The following is a 23,201-nucleotide window of genomic DNA, read 5'->3' on the forward strand; positions in this document are numbered from 1 at the left end:
GTCTGCACTTTTGCCGCTTTAATGTGGAACTAATGTAAATTAGTGCTGAAGTTTTACCAGTTGTCCTTGTACAGTGTACAACGAGATTTGAGCGCTACTCCCTTGGTGCAAACAATGTAAAAAAGAATATATCAAAACCTATTGATATAGTCGGAGTCATGCAGGGAAATAGTGGGTGTGCTGTATATTTCATAGATTCACTCATCCACAGCAAACACTCTAGGTCAAGGGTTCTTTTGATCTCTGGGCCCATTCAAGTAAATAGAACTCATTCATTACTTTTGATTTCATTTGTGGTCAATAACCATATTTAATCTACTTACACATTAAAAAAAACAAAAACCTTGTGAAATGACATGAAACCATGTGATCATTGCAAAGAATATTTGTCATCGAAAAGTCCAACCAGCAGCAGAACCAGTTACAAGCCATATTCATCAAATATATTAAAGAAAAAAAGAAAAAAAAATCACTTGATGCAAACTGTTGAGAAAATTGGAAAAACTCAATGGCATTCTGAATAAAATAGATATAATAAATCCATCTCTTAATATCATAACATAAAAATAAAATATTTTATTTAAAGGTTTAAGGGTTAAGTAAGTGTAATTGAAAGTATCGCCATAAAATGTTCCAATTAATTTTAAAACTGCTTCAAGAGGTGCCTTCATGAACAGTTTTTACTGTTGGGGGCGCCATTGCTGTCTTCATTTTTTTTTTTTTTGAACTTCTCCATTGTTGTTAACTATCACAGATTTGCAGCTGTCAAGTCAATTCAGTGACACACAACTGCCACCATATGTGGTTAATGTATTAAAACTGAGCGTCTCACGGCCCTCATGGCCCAGAGGTGTAAAACAAAAAATACTTTTAGTGGCCCTTTAGGAGGCGCCATGGGCCCCAGCCCTATGGTTAAGAATCACTGCTGTGAGTAACGCACTGCTTCAGCTGTGTGGAAGTAATTCAAAACAGTGATTCCTTGAAGAAAGTTGCGTCATTTTGCTCTTCTTTTGCAAGGTTTCTGTTGAAAAAAGGATGAAGAAAAAACAACTTCTCCAATGCCCTCCAAAAGAAGGCCTTGAGGAGTGTACAGTGGTACTTCACTGATTGGAAATATGCTCTGTGGAAAACTTCGGGTTGGTTTTAAAGAATGCAGTTTGACTTAAAAAGCTTGAATTGTCTCTGTCCTGAAGTGTTAAGTCAATGGCACGTACGACATGAAGAGCCTTGAATGCTTCCAGAGTGCCGAACGTAAATGTTATGCAGCCCACTTAAGCTGTGCGCTTCAATAGATGCGTTGTGTCGTCGCTCCACAGAAGCCTCTCTGTATGCAGCCGCTTTTATAGGTGTACTGTACATTCTAGTGGATGTGGGTGTGTACTGGTGTGTGAATGAACCCGGCTGGAGGTACAAGCGGTCCTGCCCAAAAGGTTCAGAGGTTGCTTTGAGCTACTGCGTTCATGTCCACACAACAGTCTTCAACTATGGTTTTCTTTGCTGGTCTTCACTTCTGGGGATCTGAGTTGCAGGTTTATCATAAAAGGAAAAATGCAGGGGGCGGGGCCACTGCTCTTTCTGCCACAACTTGTTTTAATATTTGTTGGGAATAGCTCGCATACTGTAGATGTCAAGGTGGTGATCAGTCAAGAGTGAAGTCGCCTACTGTGTAATATTTTAGACTTAGACTTTCTTTATTGTCATTGCACAAAAACATATCACTATATTATGGCAATGAAATTTCGGTCTGAGGCCTCCGGGTTCCAAAAACTATATGTCCAAAAATAAATAGATATTAGATAAATACTTATCAGAAAGATGTACAACAAAAAATATACTATATACTAAAAAAGCGATGGCTGATTTAATGAGTCACAGACGACCTTCCTGTCGCTGATGAATTGCCTTCAACTACATGTCAATAATTTATTCCATTTTATCTCGTCTTATTTTGCTACAGTAAGTCAGCCAGCAGGGGGCAGCAGCGCCACACCTATTCACAGTGGAAACACACCCACTCAAACACGCTGCAGCTCAGCAAACTCAGGGCAACGCTGATAATCTTTGCAGATCAACCTGATTCTTCACGCTGACAGCTTCTCAGCCACTGATTGGATTAGGTTTTTAGAAATTGTTCCGCGCTATTTAAAGCCCTTTGAGGCGAGTTGAGTGATTTTTATTTGCTCTACAATCAAGCTCATGTTGTTGTATCCTTAGTTGACGCATGGGAGAAATTCAACATTTGCTCTCTCAGGTGACATAAGATTTCATTTGTTCTGTTTCGTGTTCAGAGAATGGGGACTTCTCGGCCGGTGTCAGGGTAATAGCTGCCTGCCCTGAGGAGGAGACGTCCCAATCACAGACGGGGTCATCAAACGTTAGGTGAGCCTCAAGGGAGGACAGGGCAGAGGTCAGAAGGTCACTCAGGGATGTTTCTGAGGGAGAGCAGAACAAATGGCCAAGCACATGAGCCGGACACTGAACAATAGAGCAGTCTAAAAGCAAACATATGACATAATAGTTTTTTTAAAACCTTTTTAAGATTGTTTAATGAACGTCTTTTTTTAAACCAGATATGGCGGTTTACTGTCCTTGTAGTTCAGTGTAGTTAGTAGAGATTTTCAGATTTTGTTGTTTTTGTTACGCATTTATAATGTATGTTTTTTTCTTGTGCAAACCGATTGTCCTATTTTTAAGTGGACATCATTTTCACAACCACCATCCTTTTGCACGGCCCTTTTTTCCGCAGCTCTGTACGGAGCTCTGACAGTGTGGGCTTCGGCCCAAGTCCACTTCACCCGCACTGTGCCACCTCCATCATAGGTGTTCCCCAGTACAACAACTTTTTGGTACTCACTCCGACCACTATGCTGAACTGTTTATTGGTCAGTTGGGAAGACTATAGTGTGGAACCTTTGTGACCTTTTAGGGTTAGGTGAGCAACTCAATCCTAGAGGTGTTGTTTCTTTCTTGGACTTTTTCATGGCCTTCAGTTTTTGTGATGCTTGACGCGTTCCAATCCAGCCGTTCTGTTGTTGGGGAGAGTATGTGTTGCCGATCTGTCAGGGCCTATTGATGACCTGCTTTACGCTGATCAATACACAAAACCAGGTCAATTGTTTCATGGGTGCCAGAAGGATCAGTCTGAATAAAGCCAGCTGTAACAGCAGCTGGAAGTTGGATCTTCTTTGATTCAGCAGGTGAGACTGCTGGTGATAGCGTTTGATTTTCTTCCTCCTAGATATGAAGCAGCGTGACGTGGCTTTCTCTCACATATTCACTTCACATGGACCTGCAGACCATTTTTGTTTAACCGACCGTCAAAGCAGGCGAACGCTCCTCCTAGTCTGAGCGCAGCGCACCAGTGAATGGCCTCGCCTGACATGTATGTAGTTGCCCGACACATGCGCGCTCAGCAACATGTCAGAACTGCTTACAGCTGCAATTCATTGTGCTCACTAACCTAGTTAACACAGATTCTCCTCCTCTGTGTGGCGCAGGCCGCTCTGAGATTACTGTCTCTATGCCTCGAGATGGAGGTTAAATACTCTGGACGGGGGGGTTGTGTGTTTTTGTTGGGTACTCTCACACACAGGATGGAATTGTTGTTTTTTTGGTTCTGTTTGTGTGTGGCATAAACCAGACCATAGTATGTACCTCATCCATATGTAAAAGTTTGTAGCATGTGCAGGCGGCGGTCAATACAACAGAGGAGAGAAAAGCACAGGTGTATCAACAGGGATCTTTAGAGAGCAAGACTGATGCTGTCTGTAGCAGTGAATAAGATATCGGATCAGTTTTCATTGTCTCGTATTCATTTAGCCCTGATGACGAAACAGAGAAACGTTTCATGTGGCAAGCGGGTCTCTGGTTCGATTCCAGCTTTAAACTAGCCTGGGTTCTTTCTGGGCGGAGTCTGTCTTCCCTGTGCACTCGGGTTTCCTCCCACAGACATGTTTGCTTTCATCAGACTTGAAATTCAGACCCGTTCAGTGTCATCCGTTTCTTCTTCTTCTTCATTATTATGCTCTGTGCGTTTCGAGACTGGCTAGCTAGCCTCACTATACCCTTCTAGTTTAAAAGTCATAAAGTGAAAGGTGAATGATTAAATAACAATGAAGAATCCAGATATACAAAATATTATTATATTATATTATATTTTCATCTCACAGTCCGAAACGTAAGAAAAGCCATGAAAAAGCAGACAACTGGGATTCAGGTCGATGACTTTTCAAGAAATCCGGACCTGTATGAGTCTTAACTGTACTTGAAGAATATGGTCTGTTTTTCATGATGGATAATGTAAGAAAACAGTATGGAGGAGGAAAAACCTTCCTAAGTTTCGTCCTCCTGAGCATGTAACAAGTCAACTTTGACTTGAGACTGGTGCAGCTGCGCCGTTTGATTCTTCCACCAGATGCTTGTGTTCCTCCATCTCAGTGCGCGCTCTGTCCGCCCCTTGATGTTTTGACAGCTGGCCCTGATAGAGAGCTATTTTAGGAACGCAGGGTGGATGTTTCTGCATGCGTCTCACTGCTGCTGGCTACACACATAAGTGGCAGGCCTGCCTGTCTCGCTGATTTAAGAGTGTCAATTTGATAAGCAGTGTTTGGCCAAGTCCAAGTGGCTGCTGTCAAAGAGCTGCTGGAGATGTGAATCGCACACCGGGATGATCCACACACTCTGGCAATGGGGTCAAGTTGTGTTAAATAGTGAAGCTGTTGGTGCATAATAAACTAACCTCCTGGTTTCTCTCCTCCGCAGGACTTGCACACCATCTACTGCCACCTGTATCACATGGACGTCCTCTCTCACCTCAGGGAACACCAGCTGAGGTGAAGTTTAATTTCACTCTTTCCATAAGAATGCTTCTCAACGTCTCTTGTTTTTCCTCGTCAGGTCAATGTGTACCTCAGCCAGATACGAGAGACACGAGGCCAACCATATCCTTTTCTTGTAAGTACAAGTTAATACTCAACCAGGAAGTGAGAGAGGGGACAGAGAAAGATAAATGAACGTCCAGCTCAAGCTCCTGTGACAAACAGATGCCTGGAGAGGTGATATTAAAAGAGGGGAAATAATAGGACAGAAGTACACAGGAGGACGGTAGCTAATATGTTCCAGCGCAAGGAGGAAATGATAGCAAAAGCCAAGAGGGAGGAAAGATGAGAAATTAGATAAGGAATTTGAAGCATGGTAGAAAAAAAACGGGAGATGATGAGATGTGGAGGAAGTGTGAGAGTCAGAGGGAGGACAGAGACGGATAAGAGACTAGTCCTCGTCCCACTCATGTATCCTCCCGTTCATCTGGGCGTATCCGTCACCGTCAAGTATATGCTGCGCGCAATTGCTCGAGACTGTGAGTTATACGTTCCATTAGTTTGATGGCAAAAGTGTCATTTTCGCTGTGTGAAACAGACATTTGTTTACGTGGAAGCTTGTTTCTTTGCGACCATGGAGCTGGTCTACGAGACACGCTATGGTCACTGGCCCAGATTCATGCAAGGAAGGGGTGTCCTCACAGAAAGTGGGACGTGAACGTATGAACGTATACACCTATGTTGCGTGATGGCTTTCGATTAACAAGCATGTGTGCCATGCTGCTTTTTCATTTTCATTCATTCATTTTGATAGTTTGCTAGTCACCGACCACCTTCATGTTTAGTTGACTAGTCGGCATCTGCAGTTTTATGTTATATAGTGTATGTGCTGCCTGAGAGGACCTTCAAATGTTTCTGCACTTGATATACATTAGCTGTTAGCATGAGCCAATATAGCGACAGCTGTGTGTTTCCTGGATACTGGAGAAACATTCAGTCCGGGGATCACCCTATCAATGATCCAGGTTCGAAGGAAAGCTGTCCTGTGAAGTCAATCGAAGGGCACCTCAGATGAGGAGTGGATTTCTTTAAGCATTGCTCTTGTTAATGGAGTCCGTCGGCCTGAGAGTGATGGCACATTATGTCGTGAACCTTCAGCTCCAAAAGTCATTCATTCAAATGCAAACGTAGCACCTGGGCTTCAACACGTTGGGTATTAATCTAGTTTCTCACTTCTTTCTTTGCCAAGTCCCCGATCATGACTATCATGCGTGTCGTCTTTGTTGTAAGGTCAATGTTGCACAAGAGAAGAGTGTTTAAATGACCACTGTGGAGTGTAATTGGTATAAATGGCCGAATCAAGGTTTCCTGCTGGCGCGACAAAGACTTCATTCAACCCTTTGGACTTCTTCTAAGTGCTCAAGTTCAGAAGGTCATCTGCTCGTGAATAGATCAGTGTGTTTTCAAGTGAGCTGTGTGTGCATGGGGCAGGATTCTTGGCATCTTTAAAAGCTCCTGAAGACCACAAGATCTCGCCTGCTTTCCATCCACATGTGTTTTCATTCACTTGCTGCCATGTGAGAGAGGTGCTAATTCAGCTAGTAGCAGGACTTCATTTGGACGTTTGCTGTCTGTGGAAGGTTTCTAACGTGACTGAAACGCCAGCAGCTAACTTGACTTAGAAACATGGAAATGCTCTGAGGATGAAGCAGATCATGTCTCCACGAGGCTGCACAAGTGATTCGCTTTTTGCTCCCAAATTGGGAATGAGCAAGTACATTTCAAATGTAGACCGTTCAGTTCGCTGAGGCTTCAACATTAAAAACAACATGGCATGTCAACATGGCGAGTGGTGGCTTGAAGGAAATAAATGTAAACCCTAGCTAACCAGAGTACCAAACCTCCCTGCACTACTGTTCTTACACATGTTTATTTGCAATGCTTACACGTGCAAATTATTATCTAATGGTCATCAAATTGCAGAACATCATGGGGAAATACAGAGGAACAGAAGAACTGCATTCTGTATAATAATCTGTATGCACATTGTGATAGCATATTTATTATGTTAGTTCTTGGTGAATCGTATTTGTTGGTTTATTTTACCATTATTACCATTATTACCATTTTTCTTTTTCTTTTTTTAAAGTAGTTTTTAAGTTTTTTTAAGTAGAGCAATAAAAATACAGATATTTTCTCCAACTTTATGGATAATTGATGATCATTTTCATGATCATCGCAGGATAGCTTTACAGGATATCATCTTTCTGTTAAATACAAAATCCTCGCCACTGCTTTCAGTGGAACCATATTTAGAGATAGTTGGCATCTGCGATATGTGGAGAGGCGAGAAGGGACCTTTAGTGTTGCTTTAATGAGTCCCATAACCTGATTTGCTCTGTGTGTGCATGGCATTTTCTAAAACTTGTATTAAAAACATATCCAATGTCTGAAATGAGCCTTGTTTTTTCTGTCTTTGCTTCAGCCCTGACAGCGTCGCTACCTGCTGGTACATCTTACTCTCCGGATCCGTCTTTGTGAAGGAGCACATGTACCTGGCGAGATGCTGGTAGGTAACACTCGGGCTCACAAACACTCACACAGACGGAGGAATGACGGAAACAATGGTGGAAGGGTGAGAACGGAAGGTGTCAAAACAGGCGTATCGGACTTCGCAGGCTTCCTTATTGTGTCCCTTCAGCGAGTCTTTATGAAGAAGGAGGTTGGATTTCTGTGCTGTAACACTTTGAATTGTGTCTTAATGAACTCCTTAATATGCGGCTCACTTTCCACGCCCACTGTGAGTCTTCATAACAATCTGCCAATCATGAAAAAGCCGTGCACGTGTGCACAATGCAGACACACAACATTTCCTGTAGGTAGGAAATCATCCGCACAAATGTGATTTGACAAGAGGCAGGCAGTAATGAGTGCAAGCTCGACCCCCAAGCCCCTAACCCAATGAATTTTCCTATCAGGAAATTCAATTTTGACCCCTTCTCATCTGCCTAATCTCCCTCTCAGGCCCTGGATACAACTTTGAATCAAATCATGAAAATTACCTGGTCGTCTGACGGGCTCAGATGTTTTTGGGATCCAAAGATATTCGTCTTGTCTCTGTTGTGTTGCGCTTGAGCATCTTGAGTTTTAGCGTTAGCATTAGTGCGGATGGAAATTCCTGGTCATAATTAGGAAAATCTAATTACAGATATCAACTGCAATGAAATTAAAGACCTCCACTTCCTCCCTTGTGGAAAAGGATGTCTCTAAGCTGTGTTGTTTGCGACATTACCAGAATGTCAGTCCACCAAGTCAGAACAGCAGAATCTAAGCGCAAAGAAGCACAACAATTCAAACACATAAAGACACCGTGACATGAAATGCTGAGTGAGTTTGTGATGAAGCTGGAGGAAGTGTCTTTGCCCAGATTTTCCTTCATCACCAGACCAATACTGACTCAACAGTGACTCACACCTTTTTAAACTAGGGGAAGGGATTTTAGTGGGCAAAGTTCTCGGACTCTTTGCTTGAGGTTTCACGTTTACCTGAAGTTGGACCAAAGCCGCATGAAAATGAAGTGGAAGGCCTTTTCTTTTCCTTTCACTTGTCTGTTCGTATGCCTTTTTTCCACTGAACCAGTTCTTATACTTTATTGAAGCCAAGTCATTAAGCAGAACTATTATCTCTGTGTTTTGCTGTCATCAGACTTGTGCATCCGTCTTGGGTAGAAGGTGAGAGCAAAGATCTGCATCCAGAGAGTTGGTCCTGGAGTGTCACGCCCAGGTTCTTGAAAGGTGCAGCCACAGTTGCGGAGAGGGATATCGAAGTCTTCGAACTCATCTCAAAATTTAGCAGCCATATTGATGGAAACACCCTTGTAGAGTTGGAAAGTGAATAATGGAAGTAGCATCATGTATAGAGTCACTTTTGGACTGAACTTTCACGCAGCTATGGACGTGATTGGGGTTAAAAAAAAGCCCAGACGTGAGCAAAGTGTGGCCTACCGATCACATGTGGCCCTTTCCCTGTGTTGACGTCGGCCTCCTGAGGTCACAGCAAAACTACAGAAGAAATGTTCCAATTATCCCAATTATTTTATGTTAGTATTTCTTCCACCAATGCTATTAATCGTCATATTGAAATGCTAAATTCTGTCCTTTTAACGAGTCATGCAAATTTCAATAGTATTTCTTGTCCCTCAAAATACTTAAACGATACTGGAAAAATACTTTTTATCCACAGTTCAGATGCCAGGAGCTTCCTATATAAATTATATTGAGAATATTTGAATAAAAACTATATATAAAATAGGGAAAACATTTATCACATTTTTAAAACAATGCTAATCAATCTTTTTTGTATTTTCTCCGATATTTTAGCAGCAGAGTTTAAGTTGAATTTGAGACTCTTTTTCTTTTGTCTTTTGGCTTCACAGTATATCATGTGCCCCCCCTCACTTAACTGCCCCCCCTCTGCTTTTGTCAATGACTTTTTTTCCAGCCCTGAAAATGGCTACGTTTCAGCCAGTGTTATCCATGACTGGAATGTCAACATAGCGTAGTTGTTAAGGGTTTAGTTGTGTGTGTTTCCACTACAGTGATGGCTTGATCTGTTGTGCTCAGTCAGGTACATCAGTGAAACCAAATAAACAGTTACGCTATTGTGTTGTCTTATGTTGTCTGAGCCGAGAGTCAACAAAACTAGTCGGTCAATCAGTGATTTGCTGCGAGTATCAATAACCCCGGGGCAGCTCCCGCTGTGGCTTGTGTGTGAGTGCAGGTCAGTTGATAACAAAGTTCCGGGCGGGACGGGACGGGGGCGGGGAGGGTTTACTGCGGCAGGGTGTGCACGCGTATTTGCCTCTGTGTCAGTGTACTGCGAACACCAGGGGGTCCTGAAAAGGGTCACAGAAAGAGCTAATAGTGGGAAGCTGTGTTTGTGAGTGGCTGTGTGTGGGTGTGTGAAGCCTGCTCATTTCCTGCCTGGATGTGCTTCTGGGCTGCAGGCGGGCAGGCTGCTCAGGAACACATGGCCAACCACTGTTCCGCCTGGGTTTCCACATTCCACACACACCTCTCTGGAGCAGACGGAGTAGAGCGGGAGGACTGCACACACTCCTAGCTCGCAAACTTCAGCCATTACTTTTGAGGTCTGAGGAACTTTTTTTGGCTGTACTTTGATCGGGATTTATCCTTTCGCTTTTCCTTCTGACGACTTTGGATAATATGCTGGACATAAGGAGGATTATAAAGGTCCCTGGAACTCCTGGTTAGTAAACTTTTTCCCCCTCATCTGTAGCTGTAAAACTGATTTTGCTAGTTCAAAATTCCCTCTCTGATTCATTCTTCAAACCACTTGGCTCTGTTTCCTGCCCGCTACTGTGTTGCCAGGAGTCTCCCCTGACGTGTCGCGGGACAGCTACATGTTACTCCCTGTGCTGCTCTGAACCCTGATCACTAAAATTGTGAAACATCCCGATGAAGCCAAGCGAGACATTCAAGCCCAGGTGGTGTAGTTCTGGAAAGTTTCAGCGTCTTAATCACCATCTATCCACAAAACATGAGAAAGTTAAAGTGGCATCTGTCTGTGGTGCTCTGGTAGCTTCTGGAGTGTCGATGGTTGAATTGCCCCCGATTGATTTCCATTGTTGAGCAGATGAATAGTAATGTGTCTGCCGCGTCATTCACTGGCTTCTGTTCCTCTGTGTGACTGTGAATGTGTCACCACTGGTGGTCTGGTTTTAGGGCCGCTCACTGTCCAAATTTCCAATCTGCTGTACAATGCGTCAGCTCCCAAGCAGTTTGTCCAGCAACCCCAAAACCTAAAGTTAGCGCCAGAGGAAGTGAGAAAATCATGCGTCCGTGTCTGTTATTTGTGGTTGTGACTTTTTTTTTTCTGGTTGTTGCCATGGAAACCGTGTTGCTGTCTTGTCTCAGAGTGGGATTTTGATAGTGCTGCATGACAACCTAAAACGTATGAATGTGGTGTTTGGGGAGGTTGACCTGATATGATAGTCAAACTGTCATTTTGACACTTTCTCTTTTGTATTTTTCTCTTTTTATTGAATTGTTAGATTGGAGGAAAGGTGGAGGCAATAGATTGACCATCCTTTTCAGATTAAAGAGAAATTCAGGAAAAAATGAAAATCCATTGAAGAAACAACAGTAAGCACTTGAATGGTGGTACTGATGGAAGACATTGCTGCACCAAATCAGGGAAAGCAAAAAAGCCAGTGTCTGCTGATAAACAGTTTTATTAGTTAAACCAAGTTGCTTGTGGTTCATGAACTAAACTTTGACAGCAGTTTTCAGCAAAATATATTCTTTAAATTTATTAAATCAGGTGTGTATTGTTCGTCCTTTATTCAGCCAGTCCACCTACTTTATATTTTTGTTTTTAATGTATTTACTTCAAAAGTGACATAGAACCAGGACATTTTTTTGTGGAAAATCTGTCAGTCGAGGTAGTGACGGGTGACCTGACAGTAGCCTTGTTGAAAACAATGTAGTGCAAATGTCAGTCCTGTTACTTGCTAAGACCGGAAGAAAATCGATATAGGACGTTGTTGTGCTGTTTATGGCAGAGTCTGTTTTTATTTTGGGGGTTAACTGTGGGTGCTCCACGATGTTTGTCGCCTCGTGTCCACTTAATCATGAGTATTTCATTCAGAAACCAATGAACTATTAAATTTTCCTTCTGTCCTGTCCATCTAACTAAACACGGGTAAAGATATGATTCCCCCTTTTGAGACAGTGAAAGTTGGGTTGTCATGTTTTATGATATAACTCTTTTGTGGACTGCCCAAAAATGAATAGTGAACAAGCTGTTGCAGCTTTTTGTTGCTCTATAACTACAGACTATTTGAACCGAGGCAGCCGTGGTGTACTTTTGTCATCTATGGGGGAAATTCTGTTCCGAGGCAACTGCTCACGAGGCGACTTTTCTTTTGTCCGATCGCGACAATTAGCTCTCCGGGGTTGCTGCGTCTCACCACTGCGACAAATCGATTCAACTGTCACTGCTGTTTGAAAATGGACACGTGTGCAGGTTCAGACCGGGCTGTGAAGTCGATCTAACTGGATGGTGTCGTTCTCCTCGGGAACGGGTTGATGTTCTGCGATTACTGATGACTCGCAACACTCGGAGCAGAAGGGTTTCACTCACATCAGCGCTTCTGTCTGAGCTAGTGTGTGTGTGGCATCGGTTTGGTCGCCGGCTGTCATTGTTTATAGCCTGCGGTGCTGCAGCTGTCACTGGACCAGAGCTGAACCTGTTTGTTTCCACTGCCAACAACTTGTTTCTTCAGAATAAGCAGAGAGGAAATTATCACCTGCTTAGGTCTACCGCAGCGACAGGTGGTTCGAGTTCTATTTGATTCTTCTGCAGTTGCACACTAGCTACAATAACACTGACTTTCATAAGCCCGCTGATCCAGCCAATGGAAAGTCAATTACTATTACTTGTCTTCATTTCTTTTTCCCTGCTGAAAACCTCCAATGAAACATACATATGTCCTCATAAGTCCTCATTAATGCACACATGGATTAGCTTAGTTGAAAACATGAATGCTTTCACTTAAAATGGTCAGACAAAGTAAATTATTTCAGTTTATTGTTAGAGACTGAGACCCACCAAAGTACCAGAACCAGCTCCAGAAACCAAAGGAAAATCCCAAGGAAATCAGAGAGATTGGCGAGACACATTTGTAGTGTATATCATCATCTTGAGAGGAAAATTGACAATTTATCACAACGTTTTGTCAACAAACTCAAGCTGGATCGATAATTAAAAACACATTACATGAACTCTGTTTTGAAGAATTCCACTTTGCTGAATCCCAAAGAGGCATCTGCTACACACATGGACACGCAGTCTTGCCTCAGATAATATCTGAGAATATTTTGTGAGTAATTTATTGCCTATACCACATAAGTGTCACGGCTAGGTTTGTATTTTTATTGTCCACCAGGCACACATGGTCGCACGCTACTGCCCTCTGCTATCCGTTCCTTTTGTCCTTACGTAACAACTTCTAGAGAGATTTGTGGTTTCGGTGCTTTTTTTGTTGTGCTTCTTTGTGGACCAGCTGAAAGCGCACAGACACAATTGCACAAACATGCCTTTTGTGGAAGCCATTTAAGCGCTTTTGTTCTGGCTTCAATGGCGAATTGTATTTACCCTCCCCGTCCCACGCCGAGACACACACACACACACACACACATAGCAAGGAGACAGACTTGGCGGACCGAGAGTGGTGCTGACAGCGACCGTGCTTCTCGCCTCAGTGAAGTGTGGAGAGATCTGTCGAGAGTCACTCTGACCCCACAGACTCTTTCCTTTGACTTTCCCACACCACGGCATTCTACGCTGTGTTCTCCTGGTTTGACGTTCTTAAGAAGCATTTACTAATTGGTGTTCTGATCCTTCATTTCTTTTTGCTGTCATCGTCTTAATAGAGAGGATGAACTTGCTCCCTATTGGTTTTTTTTAAGGTAAAAGTAGCAGAGGGGCATCATTAGGGCGCTGAAGCGTGCTCCTCCTTTAGTGTCATTGACAGATGGTAGCACATGTATCCTGAAGGAATTGATCCTGTGGCCAGCCCTTCATGTGGCTAAATCAGCTATGATATCTTTGGCTAATACGATGCAAGTGGGTCCATCGCACTCAGTAGTTCATTGAGGTTTTATAGGCACCTCTGGGCCCTTCTTTTCTTCTCTGCCCATGATACGTACAGGCAGTGGATGATCTTCTGACTGGCTCTTTGTGCTACCGCGTAGAAGGAACACTGTAAAAAATTGCTGACACAACGTACTGACAGCAGTCTGGAATTTACCTGTGGTTTTGTCCCCTCAGCAGTCAGACATCCATCCCTTCAATAACTGTGCTCTTCCATAATGTTTTGACCAATTAAATGCGAGTGTCTCGACTTGCTAGATGTGTGCCCGCGGATTTTGCGCCCACGATGGCGAAGCCGAGGTTCCTATGAAGACACGAGAATCTGTGAATTTCGAGCCAACATACCAGGGAGAAACAACCTTTTCATCTCAACCAGTATGATGGCAGTGCACACACACTGATGATCGGAAATTTAGGGCGTCCCGCTGATAAACCGGGCGTCCAATTGCTCATGTTTTTCCAGCTTAGGTTGTCCCCAGGATGCCCAGACACCCATCTAGCTAAAAAGCCGCTGTTAAACTTCCAATTTCAACTAGACTTTCTCGTGCTTGAAAAGAAGTAGACTGCCAGCAAACCACTATGAGACTGCAGCACCAAATACTGTTATTGTTTTTCACCTTCCATCCTTCCCTTAATTGTGATATACCTTGAACTCCACCTTTTAATCTCACGCTGCATCACAATTGTGGGCTCCTTCCTATCATTCTCACGTGCTGCGGGAGAATGTACAACCTACCGTCTGACAGTTAAAAGCCTTTTAAATGGAAGTGCTTTAGTTTTTTTGGGGGGAAAAATCAATTGGACTGCATAATGGTTTATGATGTCCTTGGCTTCACCTGAGGATTGTCATTTATGATAAGACTTGGTGTCGTCACTCATGTACGTTCAGGAAAATGATTTACTTTCCAGTCGAAATGCTTAAATTTTAAGCAACTTAATTGCATGGCTGAAAAAACGCTGCAGCGCCATATCAGCGTCAGGCTTATACCCTCGGGTGAACTTCTGACTGTGAGCATGTGGAGCTGCCAAAGAGTTTCTCTTCGGTGTCAGTGGGGCACCAGAGAGAAACATAAATCAAATCACAGCTAATTTGGCTATAATTCAGCCGCGCTGTGTTAAAGCTGTGACTTTGATTCTGTTGCCGTTTTTCAGGCAGCCGCTGCTTCAGATTGGATTAACGCAATGCAGCAGAGCTTGGATTCCATGTCTCCTAACTGTTTCATGAGATTTGTATTCTCATAAACGGAGTTGTTTTCGCAGAAAAACAGTTTGAACCTTCAGGACATCATCATCATCTGCGAGGTCGATGGCTTACCAGTCTGTTGTGTATACTCATCCTGGTCGTCATTTAGTCCCATGATACACAATGCTGTGTTACATAAAAAGGTAGAATGTCTAGGAAGGTAAAATGGGTGCAAAAGTGGCCCATACCCGTTACGCAAGACTCGTATCCATGCGTCAGAGGCACATACACGTAACTGCACATTTGCATCCGTAAACCCGTGGCAGTGCGTGTAAAAATAAGATTTACATTCATACAAACGCGAAAAGTAATTTCGCCTTCATTTTCTAAGTGCACAGATAGATAGACAAGTGCCTAAACACGAGCTCTTGAAACTGCAATTGTGACACATTGCTAAGTTTTCCACCTCAACCACCGCCAAAACGGGTGCACAAGTACCACATACTCGTAGAACACGATCCGTATGCGCGTGCACCCTTTTGCACCTCTTCTCGCACCTGTAAATAAAACTGATGCGCACTCGTAGAAGTGGCGGCAATACGTGCCTGTTACTCCATGCACGTTCCCGGTAGTCACGTGACGTCTATTATCCAATCGGCTGCAGCGACACGCCGCGCGATTATATTGCATCAATCTTCCGAGGAAAAGCGATGTGGGTAAATGAAGCACTTACCGTCTGTCTTTCTATCAGTGGTAACAGTGAGAATCGCCTTCTATCCGAATTCTTCGTAAACCGCCATGACATGGGATGTCGCTGCAGCCGATTGGACAATAGACGTCACGTGACTACCTATTTACAGGTGCGAGAAGAGGTGCAAAAGGGTGCACGCGCATACGGATCATGTTCTACGAGTATGTGGTTGAGGTGGAAAACTTAGCAATGTGTCACAATTGCAGTTTCAAGAGCTCGTGTTTAGCCACTTGTATCTGTGCACTTAGAAAATGAAGGCGAAATTACTTTTCGTGTTTGTATGAATGTAAATCTTCTTTTTACACGCACTGCCACGGGGTTTACGGATGCAAATGTGCAGTTACGCGTATATGCCTCTGATGCATGGATACGAGTCTTGTGTTACGGGTATGTGCCACTTTTGCACCCATTTTACCTTCATAAATGTCATTCAGACTTCACAGTTGTGTTTCCATGGTATTTATTTTGCTGTCATCTCTTGTCTCAGGGGGTGTGATTTCTCAACACTCTTCCGCCACGAGACAAGGGCATATCTGGAGAAACACCTAAAAAAATGTGTTGATCTTTTACAGGCGTTCTTTACGAGACCAGAAGTGCACTTTCTCTACTTGACAGTGGACAAAGTCATGCATAGGATATACTGTCTTTAAGGAGTTTCACTGTCTTTCCACTGATCCCTCGACTTCTGAAAGTGGTCCTTTGAAAACCCTCAAAGGCAGCAAAATAAGGGGCTTTGTTCTGGGATGTTAGAACCCTCTCATTGGCTTCTTCTCCAAGTAGCAATTCTGGTATCTCTGAAGGCTCCGAGAACCTTCACTTGTTTTTAACCCTCACAATTCCACTGGAACGCAGTGAGTGCTATATTGATTTCCTGCTGAGAACAGCAGACTAACCAGGCAGCTTGACCATATCAACAAGCCGTTCACTAAATACTCACAATATACTCACAATATACACACTCAAAAAAAACTTTCCTAGTCAGTGGCTCCCCACTGACCATGGAAATAAATCTGATTCTGATTCTGATTCTGAAGTGGGTTTACAGTGTATGCTGGATGGTCTGCATGAAGAGAAAAAGATGGTGTCCTCTGAGTCCTGGGGTGAAAATAAAGTACTGTAGTGTGAGTGAGAGAGTGTCAATATTAAGACTGAAACCAAACCCGTGTTGTCACGGAATTCTCTGCGATCAGAGAGCCGTGCTGTAAAAGCTGGCCCCGTGTCAGCGAGACACGCTTCCATAATTAAAAGCAGCCGCTCGCGCAGACCTTAAACAATGCTGAGTCGCCGTTTCAGCGTGCCAAAGGCTGCGAGACATGTTAACAGTCCCGGCTGTTCTCAGGATAACCTGGCACGTGGCGGCTCTGTGTGGGTGATGCCCTTCTGCCGATCCACTTTCAGCCACAATAACAGTTTTCTGTTATTCCAAGAGGGGCTTGTGCAAACCCCTTCACCCCAGTAAGTTTCATTCTTTGTTTTTCACTTGCTTGTTAGTTAGTTCTGTACCCTAATGGGCACTTTCTTGAACCAGCACAGGCCCTTTAAGAAACTGGTGGTGCAACACTCACCGCAACAGTATTAATGATGAGCTAACGTCTCAGTTTATTTAGCTCGACCATAGATGCGGAACAGCTCTCTTCCCAAGTGCACATCTGTTGCGGTGTGTGTCTGGAAAACTACAGCAACCTGAATCTGATATAAATTTGGAGACCCTCACCCTTTCATGATCTCAGTCAACCCTTGCATGGCAGGGATTCGCCAAGCACCGAAAACAGTGCGACGTTTTATTGATGAATCCTGTCCCCTACTCACTGCTGGCTGTGACTTCAACAAATTCTAATTTCCTTCTTCCTTATTACTTCTTTATTTCATCTCCTGCTGTCGACAAGTCCGGCGTCCCAGATCAATCATAAATACCGTCGTCTCAGGCAGCTGTGTGAAAGGTTTTCTACTTCACAGTTGTTTTTTTTTGTAGCGTATGGCCTCCTCAGTGGTCTGAAATGGTTGCGTTTTTGTCCCCGAATGTAAATCGGGAACATTATTTAAATGGCTTTTGTGTATTTCTAATCAATTGTCCTCTCATTTCAACAACCGCAAAATGTGCTGTCTAGAATCACCATGTGATGGGAGACCCGCGTCAGCTGCTCCTCTCTTCACCCCACAGCGTCCTCCCCGTGGTTCCTGCTCTGCTAACAATGACTCGCTTTGTGCGAAACATTGTATGTCGTCACTATTTCAGATGTTTCACCTCTGATCATTCCAACGCTGCGATGTGATATTTTTTTCCTGTGTCTACAAGTGGTATTCAGATGGCTCTGCAACAAACTGAAACAATAAAAATCTTAAATTGAGGAGATCCGCATGAGAGACAGATGGGATTATTGGAGGAGCAGAGTGACGGGGGGTATGACCATGTGTGGTCTTTGATAGTGTCGCATCACAGACGGAAGATTTATTGAACCCCTGGTGGAGACTTGGAGCTGTGTGATGGGCCACTATCAAAGTGTTCAGTGATCGATTCCAAAGCCTTAGGTTTCAAACGCTTTTGATAGTTTTACACGTTTTCTGTCTATATGTATTGTTTGCTAGTGAGGCGTTTGTCAAATGTATTCTCTGCTTTTCTTTATTAATTGTATTTAGGTGTCTGATCACTACTCGATAGCAAACACCTTGAAACAGCAAGCACTGGTGGGAGTTCCAGTCTGGCTCAGAACGTCATTATCAGCTGACCACTACGATGATTGAAACTGAAGAGATAAGACCATCACCAGCAGCATTCAAAGGGTAGCAAAGACGGGACAGAGGTTGTTTTTAAATGTGCTGCACTGGAACGCAGTAAACCACCGAGCTGAGATAAACTTGCAGCAGCTGGTCATGCCTCAGTTGGACTTTCAAGCATAACTGAAGGTCCAACTTGACTGAGATTGAGGTAACAATGAATCAGTTTTTATGTGCAAAAACCTTTCTATCTAATGCAATTAATGGCTCTTGTTGACAAATATCGCAATATTGTCAAACTTTCAATATCGCGATGTATTGTTTTGTCAATCCCTTGTTGGCATATGCATTGTGTCAGCAGCTTACTGTCAATACACAACCCTATCTGTGTCGGTACTATCACACGCTATATGAACTTGTGTCAGCTCACTCTCGGTCTCAGATGGCCGAGCCTCTTCTTGTTCTACACTTAAAAAATGGAGCACTATAGAGAGCACCTAGTTAAGTCTTCTTCTCATGGCAGTTTGAAGGAGACCACGGGGCAAAACCTATGACCAAATGTCAGGATTAGTTCTCAATACAGCCCTGTGATGACATCATCTCTATCATTGTCATGCACAACTGTATTTCAAGAGGACTGTTGGTGAAGGTAGAACCCTGGTTCTCTGAGTTATTTGGAAGTATCATGAATTGTTGATAAAATTCCTATTCATTTTGACAGTCTATTAAAATGACTGCCTTTTCAAGTTTGCCTGGAGTTGAACTTTGGTATCCAGTTAGTCTATTTTTAAAGAGTGGGAAGATCTTCTGTGTTAGAGGTGAAGCCAAATCTCACCTCTGGTAAAGGAGCAGCTTCCAGTAAACATGGGATCCGAAGACAGAGGATTTTAACTGTCCGGGTGCCAGCTGTGGGAGTGATTGACACTGTTTTGTGCTCATTTCTCAACAGTTTTGGCAAGCAGCTGGGGGGCAGACGAGGCTGTGAATGCATCACTTTGGAGCCGTCAGAAATGATTGTGGTAAGTCGAGCTACTGTCTCTCGCTCTGAAAGTCCCCGTCTCTTTGTTTCTAGCACAACCGGCCAGCTTTCCTCCGCCCATCCTTCGGTTCTCTATCTCCGTAACGTCAAGCCATACCTTTACTTTGACTCTATTTATGAAGATTGTGTTTTCAAAATGGTGTTGGGTTAAAAAGGAAGGCAGATATTGTGACATATCGAGCTCACACTATCTGTTTTCCTTCCTCTGCAACTATGTTATTATAAGTGTGACGGAAAAGACACTTTAGTTCCGTGGCAGAGAATTGTTTTAGGCAAAACTGCTTTGTTGCCTTTCAGTTTCAAGTCACCGAAAACTGAGGCAACAAATTAATGAGTGAGTCATAATTAGTTGCCTAAAGGGACAGAATTGCTTCCTAGAAATCTTAGATTTCCAAGAATTGCGTCACACCTGACATCGATGTCAAGTTACTGTAGTAATAATGGCACCTTTTAAAAATTCCCTTCCTTCTTGATAACATGCTGAGTTGTGAGGCTCTGGACGTTTTTTGAAAAATAGTCCTATGTTCTATACAAACATTGAGAAAAATGTTTGGTTTCCATTACTTAAAGCAGAAGTCAGCAGATCAACTTTCTGGTCTTGCAAGTCTTGTATTTGTCGTCAGTTGTATCACTTAAAATCAAATGGAAAGGAATTCGCTGAGCCTTGTCTTGACGGTGGGAAAGTGCGAAGAGAATTTCACGCACATTCCAGCGACATGCACTTTCTGTAATGAGGGGCAGTTGTCCTCGTCGCACTGCAATCATGTCAATCATCTAATTGGGGCCGTTGGGAATAAAAGAGCCAGTGTAAATGTCGGGCCGGTGTCATGACCGCAGTCACCAGAGGGACGTTGCTTTCAGGGATCTGTGTTGTGCAATAAATAAAATGGTATACGATGGCGTATGGTGTAAAATGAAGTTGGCGTGATGCGAAACAAAGCAACGATGATCTGCAAGTCACACAAACTTGCTGGAAAGGAGGAAACAGGAAGCATGGTCATGATTCAGCCGTGAGCCTGTGGCGTTCAGGGACACACGAGGTTTTTCAACTGTCACAGGAAAGACGTTCAAGTCGAGTTTCACCACTACAATTGAAATGATTCTGTCTTTCCTTCTGGCTGCTGGTCTCATGAGGCTCATTAGGAGAACCAGAGGCGACAGTTTCTCTGGCAATCAATAGCGTCAACCACAAAGGCAGATGGAGAAGAGATCAAATAGAAACACACTTTGAAATGTTGAGCTCGCTGCCAGAATACATGTATTTTTCCATCCTGAGGACCAAAGAGTGGGACACAAAAGAAGCAGAGGCCAAGACGAGCGGGATGGATGCGCTGATCGCATGCAGCGTTAGGTGGCGATGTTCTCGCAAAAACAATGCATGGCTTGAGTTTCAACTAATGTGTGACAAATGTAAAAATGTTTTGTGTTCATAAATCATCAGCAGTGCTGGAGCAGAAGCACACTGTTGGCGTAATTATGAGGATAAAAAAAAATAGTAGATTTTGGGGAGATTTTTATCATGTTGCACATGATCCGCCCCAACAACTGGCATGGTTGCGTGAAATGAGGAAGGCGCCATCTAGCATTGTCGATTCTAGCGATAAGAAGGTGACATGACATGACAACTCATTTTTGTTCCCTCACATTTTCTGTTATTGATCATGTCAATGCAGAACGACTCTGGTGTTCTGACCTTTTTTTTCCAAAATGAGAGTGCTTTCAGTAATTATAAAATGTAATATAAACTAAAATTGTAGGACTCTGTTTAGTGAGAGCTCTGTTGTTTCTTCATTCTTTAGTTTAATAATTTCTCATTAAAAGATGTCAGCGATTAGCTCTTAAAAAGAAGTACCTGCTCCTGCGACATAACAGTTTTATGACATAGAGAGAGGCATAATCTGTCGTCATGTGGTGATTTGAAAATCAATAAATAATCCTTCATTTTCTTCTATGAAAATGAAGAGATAATAATTGTCATAATTCACTCTTGAATTTATGTATTTTAAAAGATATTGGGTTTTTGGATATGGAGGAAATTCTAGTGGTAGATATTTTTCTTATCCCTTTTGTTCATAAAAAATAAAAGCATACATGAGACGTTTTACTGAGTGATAATACAAAAAAAAATGTTGAATTAAGTCTCACTTGATTTGTTTTCTTCAAACATCATTATCATCGTTACTCAAATTATGCAACAGTAACTGACCAAAGTTGTGCAACACTTCAGGTTTGCTTCAAAGAAAGAGGCTGGGAGGATTTGTTGTGCTGCTGGGGCTCTTCTTCTGTGCTCTCCTTCCTTTTTCTTTGCGAGGATATTTGTGCAATTACGGTTTCCTGAAACTGTGGCCTCAGTGTGCTCCGTTGAGCTCGTGTCAGTCGAGCATGTGAGTGAGTCTGCAACGTGGTGAGCAGCTGTGGACATCTCTACTCAACTCGGATGCTACTTAACTTTTTTGTTTTTCTGTCTGATTCTGGATCTTTACGCTGGAGGATGTAGATTTTTAAAAACTTCCCGCTCACAGTGTGGAACGAACTCCTGAACTTGTTTGTCAAGAAGTCTTTTTGCTGCGTTCCATTGGTATTTCCTGCTTTACTTTGCAACCTTGCAGTCCGGATGAGTGGACTCCGATGGCACCGTTTCTCTGTCCTCTGGAAGAACTGGATGTTCAACCAGCAGTCAACAGAAGACCAGAACTCAGAGTTGTCAAAATGTCCTATAGAAGAGAATGAGGATGATTCTTTGGACAGCTCGAACTTGGTGGAAAAGGGGGAAAGGTCTCATTATGGACTGCTTCAGAGGAGCTGCTCGGAACCCTGCTCTCGAGGAGTTGGGGATAGCTGTTCCCGTAGAAGCTTCTATTCTGACGAAGGTGCTGACTGTGCTTTGCAGGTGGATAACAGCAGCGAGGGGGACGACAGTTTTCTGCAAAGAGAAGGGTCTCAACGGAGGTCCAGGAGGCGATTCAGGAGGATCAACCCCAAGGGAGAGCGGGAACTTATCACAGATGGCCAGGAACCGGCAGGCTACAACACAGTAAGAACAACGATGATGCATTAAAGCCCTGATTTAGCAGTGAGCTTTTGGGGCCATATTCCTGACCTATTGGCGAGAAATACCTTCCTGGTATTTGTGAGTAATGTGCCTATTGAGGTCCCCTTGATACCGTTGAGATCTCTGTGTGACTCATTCTTGATGGTAAGAATGATGTCAATTCTCATGGCTGTTGTTGCTGTCATATGGACTGACGTACGATGGCCAATGAGGTGACTGTGTCACTTTGGCGTGGTAGGTCTGAAGAATGCAAGTTTACACGTGTGAACACACCAGTTTATGGTCATACATGCACATGAGTGCGTCATAATGAGCCTTCTGTGGCCCTCAGTTTAGCCTGAAGCTCTGACTGGTGTCTCATGTGTCTTCCTGCTCTGTCTAAATGATCAATTCTTTCTGGATTCCATTTGCTCATGGAACACTAGTAGCTTGTGTTTGTCAGTATTTGTTTTCCCATCCAGCATTTTTGTTTTTCATCAGTATAATTTTTAGATCTTATCACCCTTCTTTCTCAGTTTGTTTGAAGTTAACCTCGTGAAGTGTAAAACTTCTTGAAAATCAATCTGCAGAAATGGTCTTGTGAGAGGCGGAGTTGCTGGAGAGCAGCAGTCGGACATTATTTACCCTCGCGCTCTCCTGATAGCATCAGCGCGGTCAGCAGAGTGTCGGTTAGTTTTTACTAATCACCAGTTGCCACACTTTGTCTCACACCTCCCCTCTCTGCTTCCACACACCCACTACACTCACACTCCCCAGAGCATCACAACAAAGATTGATGGCCGACTAAAATTGTCCTCTCTTGACCCGCTCGCCAGCTTGAGAGTTTATCAGCTTTGCGTGTCTTGTTAAAATACTCAGACACGCACATCACTTTACCTTTATTATCATCGCTCCAATACCTGTGATGCAATCTGGCAAACACACTCACTTTGACACCTTTTTCACTGTAGTTTTATGTCAAGTATGTG

General features: G+C 43.3%; 1 protein-coding gene across 10 annotated transcripts in view; it reads left to right on the forward strand.

The window, feature by feature from the left end:
• Positions 1 to 23,201, forward strand: part of rapgef6 (Rap guanine nucleotide exchange factor (GEF) 6) — an 89,536-nt gene that overhangs the window by 14,105 nt on the left and 52,230 nt on the right. For 9 of the 10 annotated variants that reach the window (XM_053847255.1, XM_053847249.1, XM_053847247.1 and 6 more), the window contains 5 exons: positions 4,762 to 4,832; positions 4,897 to 4,953; positions 7,303 to 7,386; positions 19,092 to 19,161; positions 22,072 to 22,215. In XM_053847255.1, coding sequence (XP_053703230.1) covers positions 4,762 to 4,832; positions 4,897 to 4,953; positions 7,303 to 7,386; positions 19,092 to 19,161; positions 22,072 to 22,215 — 426 coding nt within the window. Of the gene's footprint in view, positions 1 to 4,761; positions 4,833 to 4,896; positions 4,954 to 7,302; positions 7,387 to 9,711; positions 10,086 to 19,091; positions 19,162 to 22,071; positions 22,216 to 23,201 lie in introns of those variants that run through there. The other variant, XM_053847257.1, reaches the window with a different exon arrangement.

The sequence above is a fragment of the Synchiropus splendidus genome, chromosome 17, assembly GCF_027744825.2.
Source record: "Synchiropus splendidus isolate RoL2022-P1 chromosome 17, RoL_Sspl_1.0, whole genome shotgun sequence".
In the NCBI taxonomy this organism is placed as follows: Eukaryota; Metazoa; Chordata; class Actinopteri; order Syngnathiformes; family Callionymidae; genus Synchiropus; species Synchiropus splendidus.